The sequence below is a fragment of the Panulirus ornatus genome, chromosome 10, assembly GCF_036320965.1.
Source record: "Panulirus ornatus isolate Po-2019 chromosome 10, ASM3632096v1, whole genome shotgun sequence".
NCBI lineage: Eukaryota > Metazoa > Arthropoda > Malacostraca > Decapoda > Palinuridae > Panulirus > Panulirus ornatus.
The window spans coordinates 52376308-52389578 of record NC_092233.1 but is presented as its reverse complement, the minus strand read 5'-3'; the positions used below and the strand labels follow the sequence as shown (position 1 = coordinate 52389578).

The 13271-nt window shown below is 39.3% G+C and overlaps 1 protein-coding gene across 1 annotated transcript in view; it reads right to left on the bottom strand.

Annotated features, from left to right (window-relative positions):
• Positions 1–13271, bottom strand: part of Cadps (calcium-dependent secretion activator 1) — a 1554015-nt gene that overhangs the window by 438762 nt on the left and 1101982 nt on the right. Inside the window, exon 15 of the mRNA XM_071665310.1 lies at positions 11533–11708. Within this exon, the coding sequence (XP_071521411.1) occupies positions 11533–11708 (176 nt within the window). The remainder of the gene's footprint in view (positions 1–11532; positions 11709–13271) is intronic.

Below are 13271 nucleotides of genomic sequence, written 5' to 3'. Positions count from 1 at the left end.
CTTGCATTCACCTCCCTAACAACCCCATCCATAAACAAATTTAACAACCATGGAGACATCAAACACTCCTGCCGTAAACCTACATTCACTGAGAACCAATCACTTTCCTCTCTTCCTACACATACACATGCCTTACATCCTCAATAAAAACTTTTCACTGCTTCTAACAACTTGCCTCCCACACCATATATATATATATATATATATATATATATATATATATATATATTATCTCGGAAAGCAAAAATGGGTATGTTTGAAGGAATAGTGGTTCCAACAATGTTGTATGGTTGCGAGGCGTGGGCTATGGATAGAGTTGTGCGCAGGAGGATGGATGTGCTGGAAATGAGATGTTTGAGGACAATGTGTGGTGTGAGGTGGTTTGATCGAGTGAGTAACGTAAGGGTAAGAGAGATGTGTGGAAATAAAAAGAGCGTGGTTGAGAGAGCAGAAGAGGGTGTTTTGAAGTGGTTTGGGCACATGGAGAGAATGAGTGAGAAAAGATTGACCAAGGGGATATATGTGTCAGAGGTGGAGGGAACGAGGAGAAGAGGGAGACCAAATTGGAGGTGGAAAGATGGAGTGAAAAAGATTTTGTGTGATCGGGGCCTGAACATGCAGGAGGGTGAAAGTAGGGCAAGGAATAGAGTGAATTCGAGCGATGTGGTATACCGGGGTTGACGTGCTGTCAGTGGATTGAATCAAGGCATGTGAAGCGTCTGGGGTAAACCATGGAAAGCTGTGTAGGTATGTATATTTGCGTGTGTGGACGTATGTATATGCATGTGTATGGGGGGGGGTTGGGCCATTTCTTTCGTCTGTTTCCTTGCGCTACCTTGCAAACGCGGGAGACAGCGACAAAGTATAATATAAAAAAAAAATAAAAAAATATATTTTGTGTGATCGGGGCCTGAACATGCAGGAGGGTGAAAGGAGGGCAAGGAATAGAGTGAATTGGAGCGATGTGGTATACCGGGGTTGACGTGCTGTCAGTGGATTGAATCAAGGCATGTGAAGCGTCTGGGGTAAACCATGGAAAGCTGTGTAGGTATGTGTATTTGCGTGTGGGGACGTATGTATATGCATGAGTATGGGGGTGGGTTGGGCCATTTCTTTCGTCTGTTTCCTTGCGCTACCTCGCAAACGCGGGAGACAGCGACAAAGCAAAAAAAAAAAAAAATATATATATATATATATATATATATATATATATATATATATATATATATATATATGCACACACATATATACATATATATATATATATATATATATATATATATATATATATATATATATATATATATATATATATACATAATAATAATTATAATAATAAAACAATAAAACAGCGAAAAATGACGTTAATAAGCAAATGATTGGTTTCCAAATCAAAATTTTTGACTCCTTCAGTTCTTCCTTATAGGAAGTGATAAAACACACGGGGAAGATTTCTGGCCCCTCTTAGTTACCTTTTACTATATGCAGGAGATACACGGGAAGTGATGTTTTTCCCCTATCCCAAAGGTTAATAAATCTTCACAAAATAATAAAATCTGTAAGAAAAGAAATGTAAATATCAAATGCAACAAGTTGCTGAAACAAAAAGCCATGAGAAGAGTTTCTTTAGTGTGCAAATAATCTTGACTACTTAACTGATTAGCCCTGATGTCAAGAAGATATAATCTGTTGATGGCATATATATATATATATATATATATATATATATATATATATATATATATATATATATATATATATATATATATATATACATATATGTATATATATATATATACATATATATATATATATATATATATATATATATATATATATATATATATATATATATATATATATATATATATATATATTTTTTTTTTTTTTTTTTCTATATATACATATATATATATATATATATATATATATATATATATATATATATATATATATATATATATATATATATATATATATGAATGTAGGTTTGCAGCAGGGGTGTGTGATGTCTCCATGGTTGTTTAATTTGTTTATGGATGGGGTTGTTAGGGAGGTGAATGCAAGAGTTTTGGAAAGAGGGGCAAGTATGAAGTCTGTTGGGGATGAGAGAGCTTGGGAAGTGAGTCAGTTGTTGTTCGCTGATGATACAGCGCTGGTGGCTGATTCATGTGAGAAACTGCAGAAGCTGGTGACTGAGTTTGGTAAAGTGTGTGAAAGAAGAAAGTTAAGAGTAAATGTGAATAAGAGCAAGGTAATTAGGCACAGTAGGGTTGAGGTTCAAGTCAATTGGGAGGTAAGTTTGAATGGAGAAAAACTGGAGGAAGTAAAGTGTTTTAGATATCTGGGAGTGGATCTGGCAGCGCATGGAACCATGGAAGCGGAAGTGGATCATAGGGTGGGGGTGGGGGCGAGAATCCTGGGAGCCTTGAAGAATGTGTGGAAGTCGAGAACATTATCTCGGAAAGCAAAAATGGGTATGTTTGAAGGAATAGTGGTTCCAACAATGTTGTATGGGTGCGATGCGTGGGCTATACATAGAGTTGTGCGCAGGAGGATGGATGTGCTGGAAATGAGATGTTTGAGGACAATGTGTGGTGTGAGGTGGTTTGATCGAGTAAGTAATGTAAGGGTAAGAGAGATGTGTGGAAATAAAAAGAGCGTGGTTGAGAGAGCAGAAGAGGGTGTTTTGAAATGGTTTGGGCACATGGAGAGAATGAGTGAGGAAAGATTGACCAAGAGGATATATGTGTCGGAGGTGGAGGGAACGAGGAGAAGTGGGAGACCAAATTGGAGGTGGAAAGATGGAGTGAAAAAGATTTTGTGTGATCGGGGCCTGAACATGCAGGAGGGTGAAAGGAGGGCAAGGAATAGAGTGAATTGGAGCGATATGGTATACTGGGGTTGACGTGCTGTCAGTGGATTGAATCAGGGCATGTGAAGCGTCTGGGGTAAACCATGGAAAGCTGTGTAGGTATGTATATTTGCGTGTGTGGACGTATGTATATACATGTGTATGGGGGTGGGTTGGGCCATTTCTTTCGTCTGTTTCCTTGCGCTACCTCGCAAACGCAGGAGACAGCGACAAAGCAAAAAAAAAAAAATATATATATATATATAAGATGCAAGAGGTGAAACAGAGGGCAAATGAGAGTTGAGGTGAGAATCATTAAGTTTTGGAGAGAATATATAGATGTTTTGGAAGGAGGTAAGCAAAGTGCGTAAGACAAGAGAACAAATGGGAACATCAGTGAAGGGGGTTAATGGGGAGGTAATAACAAGAAATGGTGATGTGAGAAGATGGAGAGAGTATTTTAAAGTTTGTTGAATGTGTTAGATGATAAAGATGATAAAGATGATAAATGTGGCGTGGTGGGGACAGGAATGAATAAAGGCAGACAGCATGAAATATGTACATGTGTATATATGTATATGTCTGTGTGAGTATATATATGTATAAGTTGAGATGTATAGGTATGTATATGTGCGTGTGTGGACCTGTATGTATATACATGTGTATGTGGGTGGGTTGGGCAATTCTTTCATCTGTTTTCTTGCACTACCTCGCTAACACGGGAGACAGCAACAAAATATAATAAATAAATAATATATACATTTTTTTTCATACTACTCGCCATTTCCCACGTTAGCGAGGTAGCATTAAGAATAGAGGTCTCAGCCTTTGAAGGAATATCCTCATTTGGCCCTCTCCTCTGTTCCTTCTTTAGGAAAACTAAAAACAAGAGGGGAGGATTTGCAGCCCCCCAACTCCCTTACCCTTTTAGTCGCCTTCTACAACACACAGGGAATACATGGGAAGTATTCTTTCTCCCCTATCCCATATCCCATATATATATATATATATATATATATATTTTTTTTTTTTGCTTTGTCGCTGTCTCCCGCATTTGCGAGGTAGCACAAGGAAACAGACGAAAGAAATGGCCCAACCCACCCCCATACAACATGCATATACATACGTCCACACACGCAAATATACATACCTACACAGCTTTCCATGGTTTACCCCAGAGGCTTCACATGCCCTGATTCAATCCACTGACAGCACGTCAACCCCAGTATACCACATCGATCCAATTCACTCTATTCCTTGCCCTCCTTTCACCCTCCTGCATGTTCAGGCCTAAATCACACAAAATCTTTTTCACTCCATCGTTCCACATCCAATTTGGTCTCCCACTTCTCCTCGTTCCCTCCACCTCTGACACATATATCCTCTTGGTCAATCTTTCCTCACTCATTCTCTCCATGTGCCCAAACCATTTCAAAACACCCTCTTCTGCTCTCTCAACCACGCTCTTTTTATTTCCACACATCTCTCTTACCCTTACGTTACTTACTCGATCAAACCACCTCACACCACACATTGTCCTCAAACATCTCATTTCCAGCACATCCATCCTCCTGCGCACAACTCTATCCATAGCCCACGCCTCGCAACCATATAACATTGTTGGAACCACTATTCCTTCAAACATACCCATTTTTGCTTTCCGAGATAATGTTCTCGACTTCCACACATTCTTCAAGGCTCCCAGGATTCTCGCCCCCACCCCCACCCTATGATCCACTTCCGCTTCCATGGTTCCATCCGCTGCCAGATCCACTTCCAGATATCTAAAACACTTTACTTCCTCCAGTTTTTCTCCATTCAAACTTACCTCACATGAATCAGCCACCAGCGCTGTATCATCAGCGAACAACAACTGACTCACTTCCCAAGCTCTCTCATCCCCAACAGACTTCATACTTCATATATTCCCATATAAATAGGGAATATATATATATGTACAGAGCATCAGATTGGGGAAGAGCAGTGTGGTTTCAGAAGTGGTAGAGGATGTGTGGATCAGGTGTTTGCTTTGAAGAATGTATGTGAGAAATACTTAGAAAAGCAAATGGATTTGTATGTAGCATTTATGGATCTGGAGAAGGCATATGAAAGAGTTGATAGAGATGCTCTGTGGAAGGTATTAAGAATATATGGTGTGGGAGGCAAGTTGTTAGAAGCAGTGAAAAGTTTTTATCGAGGATGTATGGCATGTGTACGTGTAGGAAGAGAGGAAAGTGATTGGTTCTCAGTGAATGTAGGTTTGCGGCAGGGGTGTGTGATGTCTCCATGGTTGTTTAATTTGTTTATGGATGGGGTTGTTAGGGAGGTAAATGCAAGAGTTTTGGAAAGAGGGGCAAGTATGAAGTCCGTTGGGGATGAGAGAGCTTGGGAAATGAGTCAGTTGTTGTTCGCTGATGATACAGCACTGGTGGCTGATTCATGTGAGAAACCGCAGAAGCTGGTGACTGAGTTTGGTAAAGTGTGTGAAAGAAGAAAGTTAAGAGTAAATGTGAATAAGAGCAAGGTTATTAGGTACAGCAGGGTTGAGGATCAAGTCAACTGGGAGGTAAGTTTGAATGGAGAAAAACTGGAGGAAGTAAAAGTGCTTTAGATATCTGGGAGTGGATCTGGCAGTGCATGGAACCATGGAAGCGGAAGTGGATCATAGGGTGGGGGAGGGGGCGAGAATCCTGGGAGCCTTGAAGAATGTGTGGAAGTCAAGAACATTATCTCGGAAAGCAAAAATGGGTATGTTTGAAGGAATAGTGGTTCCAACAATGTTGTATGGTTGCGAGGCGTGGGCTATGGATAGAGTTGTGCGCAGGAGGATGGATGTGCTGGAAATGAGATGTTTGAGGACAATGTGTGGTGTGAGGTGGTTTGATCGAGTAAGTAACGTAAGGGTAAGAGAGATGTGTGGAAATAAAAAGAGCGTGGTTGAGAGAGCAGAAGAGGGTGTTTTGAAATGGTTTGTGCACATGGAGAGAATGAGTGAGGAAAGATTGACCAAGAGGATATATGTGTCGGAGGTGGAGGGAACAAGGAGAAGTGGGAGACCAAATTGGAGGTGGAAAGATGGAGTGAAAAAGATTTTGTGTGATCGGGGCCTGAACATGCAGGAGGGTGAAAGGAGGGCAAGGAATAGAGTGAATTGGATCGATGTGGTACACCGGGAGTGACGTGCTGTCAGTGGATTGAATCAGGGCACGTGAAGCGTCTGGGGTAAACCATGGAAAGCTGTGTAGGTATGTATATTTGCGTGTGTGGACGTATGTATATACATGTGTATGGGGGTGGGTTGCGCCATTTCTTTCGTCTGTTTCCTTGCGCTACCTCACAAACGCGGGAGAAAGCGACAAAGCAAAAAAAAAAAAAAATATATATATATATATATATATATATATATATATATATATATATATATATATATTGGGAGGTGAGTTTGAATGGAGAAAAACTGGAGGAAGTGAAATGTTTTAGATATCTTGGAGTGGATCTGGCAGCGGATGGAACCATGGAAGCGGAAGTGGATCATAGGGTGGGGGAGGGGGCGAAAATTCTGGGGGCCTTGAAGAATGTGTGGAAGTCGAGAACATTATCTCGGAAAGCAAAAATGGGTATGTTTGAAGGAATAGTGGTTCCAACAATGTTGTATGGTTGCGAGGCGTGGGATATGGATAGAGTTGTGCGCAGGAGGATGGATGTGCTGGAAATGAGATGTTTGAGGACAATGTGTGGTGTGAGGTGGTTTGATCGAGTGAGTAACGTAAGGGTAAGAGAGATGTGTGGAAATAAAAAGAGCGTGGTTGAGAGAGCAGAAGAGGGTGTTTTGAGGTGGTTTGGGCACATGGAGAGGATGAGTGAGGAAAGATTGACCAAGAGGATATATGTGTCGGAGGTGGAGGGAGCAAGGAGAAGAGGGAGACCAAATTGGAGGTGGAAAGATGGAGTGAAAAAGATTTTGTGTGATCGGGGCCTGAACATGCAGGAGGGTGAAAGGAGGGCAAGGAATAGAGTGAATTGGAGCGATGTGGTATACCGGGGTTGACGTGCTGTCAGTGGGTTGAATCAAGGCATGTGAAGTGTCTGGGGTAAACCATGGAAAGCTGTGTAGGTATGTATATTTGCGTGTGTGGACGTATGTATATACATGTGTATGGGGGGGGGTTGGGCCATTTCTTTCGTCTGTTTCCTTGCGCTACCTCGCAAACGCGGGAGACAGCGACAAAGTATAAAAAAAAAAAATATATATATATATATGGAGTTTATATTTCCAATATATTTTTTTATAATCGAAGAAAATATAATTCTAATTTTTTGCACTCAGCAGAGGCCAACTAAATAGAAAAAAGCAATCACACACCAAAAGAATGAAGTGCAGTCACACTTTTTGATGCCTGATAGCAGAAAGAAATATAAAAAAGCAATTGCACATGAAAAGAATGATGTGCAGTGACTTCCTTTGATGCCAAGTAACAACTCATAATGTTATCAATCCAGTCAATGCATACTGGTGACAGTTTTGTGGACCCATTTCACCTGACAAAACATAAATTTGATTAAAACTTACATAATCTGCTCATCTTACATATAATGGTTTCCAGTTGTGACTGTATCATGGGAATATAGAAATCTTTGGGAAATAGCTGGACCCCAGTATACAAAACTTTTATCTGAGGTTCATTGCAAACAGGAGAGGGAAGATCTTCCACAAGGGAATTTGTGGCAGCAAATTCCTGTTTTAAGCACAGTAACTGACCTTGTATTACCAAAGTGTGCTGTATGTTAACATCCTAGCCATTCTTTTAAGGAAATTTCAAAAGGAAAGGCATGCCTTCTAATGAGGAGGCTTAGATATACATTAAACCTGATAATGATGTTAAATCTCAACCAAGCCCCTGTCACCCTTGTCACATCTGGTCAAAACAGACATTACATATTTTCCATGTTTTCCAACAACTCTTCCCTAGATATAATAAATAACCATCATACATACAAAGAAACATACTGTTAATCAATTGACTGAGCATACTCTAATATTTAGTGCCCCTAGAGGAGCACTTTTCAGCAGATTCATGTCATTTTTTCATATTTGCTTGCTGTTCCCTGTGTTAGCAAGGTAGTACAGGTTCACCACCGATTTTCTGGCACTCTTGGTTCCATAACCTTGCTGGAGTAACCACTTTGCAAGACCAACTGTGGTCACGTAATAATAATTCATCAACACATCTCTAACCCACTAATCATACATCTTCCAAGTGTCTAAAGTATACCATGGACTCCTATAAATTTAAATCAAATAAATACTAAATGTTTGAGCACCCTAAGATGGTAAGTCTGTCTTTAGATTGTTTGAATCCTGTGGGGTCTTCTTCATCTTCTGTTGTTAGTGTTTTCCTAAATGTGCATCACCAGAATAATGCAGTTTCATCTGCATTATACACTTGCTCAGGACGGAGGTGCTCATCAGCTACGAGTTTTGCAGATTCATCCAAATACTCAGCAGCTCCTTCATGGTTTGCAGACCGCTTTTCTCAGCACACTTTATTCATGGAAATTCCATGACACTTCTTGAATCTTTGAAGCCATCCTTCACTATAGTCATGCTCATGTTGTAATTCAAGTTCTTTATGGAACAATTTAGCCTGGTCCATAATCATGCCACCTGACAAGTCAACTCCATCACTACGACGCTGTCAAAACCATTCCATTATCACTTGATCATGCTCAGTACTCTTACCATCTTTCATAGTTTTTCTAATCATCATTTGCTTCTTGGATTCACTGTCTGCATAGAAATTCAATATTTTCTTCCCTTGTTTCTTTATATCACTAACAGTTGACGAACCAATACTGTAGATGTCACACAGCTTATGCACTGAAACACCACGGTCCATTTTTTCAACAGTCCTACTTTATCTTGTATCGATATGGACTGGTGTTTACATTTGACAGCACAACTGACACTCCCATATGTCTTAGAAGCCATAGCTAGGGTTAAATTTAAACAAAATAAGCTAAGAATCTCACAGAATTGCGGTATCACCACCAACAAGTGCAGTGTAAAGGATGTAAATAAGTGACCCCAACACACAACACCATCTGTGGCTGCCCAGTAAACTAGTCTGGTGGCCACGGTAATTTCAAATTCCCTCATGTAATTCTGTCTGGACTAAAGGAGGTGCCAAACCATCAGCTGCCAGAAATTTGGTGGTGTACCTGTACCATGAACAGATGAAATGAGGCTTTATTCACTCACATCCATTCTCTAGCTGTCACATGTACTGCATCAAAACCACAGACCCCCTATTCACAATGAGGCCCCAAAGACCTTTCCAGGGCTTCCCCTGGCAGCTTTATATGACCTGGTTCAGTCCATTTCACTCAATTCCATATATATCTTTCACCCTCCTGCATATTCAGGCTCTGTATACTCAAAATCTTTTTCACTCCATTCTTCCATCTCTAATTTGGTCTCCCCTTATTTTTGTCCCCTCCAATGCTGACATAAATATCCTTTTTTCTTAACCTCTCCTTATTCATTCTTTTCCCTGTCCAAACCACATCCTCCACAGCACTTTGAGAGCTACTGACCACTTACTTCAAAAAACATATGGGCAAAGAATATGGAAACAGTCTGAGTTACCAATAATTGCTCCTGACTCACTACTTCACTATTTACCACACCTAGAGTTTCTAATGCCCTAGAATATATATGGTACCCTCACAAAAGTGGCAGAGGCATTCCATACTGTATACAACACATCAGCAGTCAATGGTTTTTCAATTTTGTTTGGCAACCTTTCAATACCCAATAACATTTGAAAAATCAAAAAGATAAAAAAAAATTCACGCCATGCCATAGTAATTACTGCACTCACCACCCACTGTTTTGTGATGCTGGTGATTGTTTATCATCTCCTATGCTTTCTGAAACAGTGTCTTGTGCTGATCTTTGTGTATTTTGTGCACCCTTGATGACTACTGTGGACAATGGCCCTTTTCAAGCATCTTCAACAACTGTTGACAGGTCCTTGAAGCCATCTATGTCGCACATGAAGTGCAAAAGAAATACCTTAAGCCTCGTAAAGAAGATGAAGTAATGCAAGAGGTTAACTATGGGCGAGTCCAAGGCTGCACTCAAGAAGAGCTTCACCGATGGCATGATGACTATTTGCAACATCACCAAGCAGCAGAAGATTGAGGCATTTAATAGTGCTTATCCACTTACATAACTTCATATTTCCTCTATATAAAATATCTACAAATAGGTAGAAATCTTAAAATGTGTGTGTAGTAGAAAGTGCATCAAAACTTCAATGAGGGATTGGAGATGGAATAAGTGTCACTAGTGCAATTTGGATATACCTGCTAATGTGATTATCCTACAAGCTGCTGTGTTTATGTTTGTAGATATGGCATCCACACTCCCAGGAACATCTCCTATCCCAGAACCAACATTTAAATGGAAGAAAACCTCTCTGACCTTAGAAACAAAGCTGGAAATCTTATGATGCTGGTGAGGCAGTGTCACTGTGGTAGAGAGTGCGCCAAAACTTCAGTGAGGGTTGGTGGGTGGAGTAAGCTTGGGTTGTGGGTGGAATGTGCCACTTTCCAGCCAGCAGAAGAGTCCCACATTTACCACCATTGTGTGCAGATCTGTGCTACTTGTGAGATCTGGGCATACATGCTAATTTGATTTTCCAACAACCCGATGTGTTTGTGTTCTCTAACTTGCCATCCAAACATCCAATAAAATCTTCTACCCAAGAGCTAGCAGTTGAATGGAAGAGAACCTCTCTGACCATACAAACAAAGCTAGATATCTTACAATGCACTGATGCTGATGAGGGAGCATTAGCGCTTAGGCAGTCTAACAACCTGAGTAATTCTACAATCCGCATCATAAAGAAAATGCAGAGAAAATGTGAAGTGCTGTGGTCCATTCTAACTTAACTGTCTGCCAAGGTAACCACAAGGGTCAGAAATCCACTTATGAAGAAGATGGAGAAAATGCTCTGGTTATACAAAGAGCATGAGACGAAGAAGAAAAGCAGCCTTAGTAACCTTATGCTCAGGTCTAAAGCTATGAAGATTTATAAGCATTTATGTAAAGAAGAAAATGTAGCTGAACTAGAGCCATTATTAGCAAGTAAAGGATGGCTAGAAAAGTTTATTCAATAACAGAAGCTACATAACGTGAAGATAATGAGAAAATCTGCAAGTGCTATACATGATTTCCCTTTGTGCAAGGTTCTCACTGAACATCACCCATGCATAATGCAATGCATGGGCAATTTCTAAATCATCTAATACATTTAAAAGACACATGACTGGAAATTTGTTACCAAAAATGGCAGACTTCCCCCAAACATTTTGGATAAGAGAGGATTTACTGTATATATAAAATGTCTTACATGTGATAAAAGTAGTACTGGACTATGCAGGATAATGGAAGGGTCTATGAACCAACCCTACTTCCCCCTCAGATGTGTTCACAATTTGTAGATAAGCCCTATGAAACCAGCCATATTATTAATCTTTTTGTCTGAGCATACTAAATCTGTATTCAGGAAACAAGCAATACTTCCAAAACCTTATATTCTTTTTACTGATGTCCACTTAAAAATATGCAACAATAATCTAAGATGTTTACTGTTTTTCCTGAATCATCATACCTGATACAGGTTCAATGTAGTCCACAGTATAACCATCTAACTGCATCATTTCTGTAGGTTCACTCTTCTTCTCTCTGTAGCTACACATAGCAAAAGTGTATTGTGATACTTGGACAAGACAGAAATAACGTTTCTTCCACTTCTTCCAACAACTCTTTCCAAGAGCATATAAATAACTGTAAAAAAAAAATAAAGAAATATATTGGTAAATCCAGTATACCTACATACATGCTATCTATGCATACAATAAAACCATGATAAAAGACAGTAAAGTTATTAGGATTTACAAAATGATAGAAGGGTGTAATAATAAAAGAAATATAACAAGACTAGGATTTACAAAATAATAGAAGTGTATAATAATAAAAGAAATATATCAAGAACATATAATCAACACCAATATCAAGAATATATAGTCAACACCAAAAAAGTTGATACATCTTAAAGACTGAACAACTGCTTATATAACAAGTGGCATAAAAGAGTTATGGGAAATATACGTGATATGGAATATTCTTTAGCCAAATTGCATGACATTTTGTGTGTGTGTGTGTGTGTGTGTGTGTGTGTGTGATTACTAATTTTCACTATACTTGGAGGGACTTTCACACTCACAGGGTCCAATCTCTTGAACATTCTCTATCATACAACTTCTAAAATCAATGTACGCTACCTGCATTAACCAAGTTCTCAGTGATTCTGTTCCATTCATCTACCACTCATGTCCTATATACATTATTTCGCACATCTTTTTAACATGTTTCTTGCTTAATTTTATGGTATGTCCACTGGCTGTTTTTGCCCTACATCTCTTAAGGAACTGCTCACTATCCAAGTCAACATGGTTTAAAGACTTAAAGGCTGTGATCAGGTCACTCCTAATTCCTCTCTCCTGCATGGTGGATAAATTTAATGCCTCTAACTCTTCCCTGCAACTTTACTTCTTAATTCTAGTACTATCTAGGTTGTGATCAGGTCACTCCTAATTCCTCTCTCCTGCAAGGTGGGTAAATTTAATGCCTCTACCTTTTCCCTGCAACTTTACTTCTTAATTCTCGTACTGTCTTTGTTGCCCTTCTCTACTGACTCTGTGCTTTTTTAGCAGAGACCACACTTGAGTAGCATATTCTATTTTGGCCACACATAGGCTTTGAAAAGCTTGATAAATATATCATTATCTATATACTTGAAAACTGTTGTGATGCTTGCCAGCAGAAAGTCTCCTTAATCATTCTCCTAATGTGGGACTATGATGTCAGGTTAGGAATGATGCTGGCTCCCATGTTCTTCTCATAGATGGAATCCAGCAGCTTATTTCAGGCTAGATAATAACCATATTGAGGCCTTCTTTCACTCTGTCCTATCCTCATTACTTTATATTTGCTCAGGTTGAATTTCATCAACTTTGAAGTATGTGTAGGTCCCTGAAAGATGTCTGCATTATTTGCAAACATACTGAGGTAGGAATCCATCCCTTCAAGCCAGTCATTTACATAAGTCAAGGGAAGTAGTGGTCTCAGAAAAGGATACTGTGGTACTTCAAGGTCACTTCTACCCAAATGGAGATTTCTCTAACATGCATTATCTGTTCCCTTTCATCGAGATAATCTTCTGTCTAATATAAGTGATATCCCCGTTATTCCTGCTTGGTGATCCAGCTTCTTTATCATAACTTTACATCCATCTTAAATCTAATTTTCATAAGTAATAGCTACCTAAATCAGTTCTATCATTTCAAG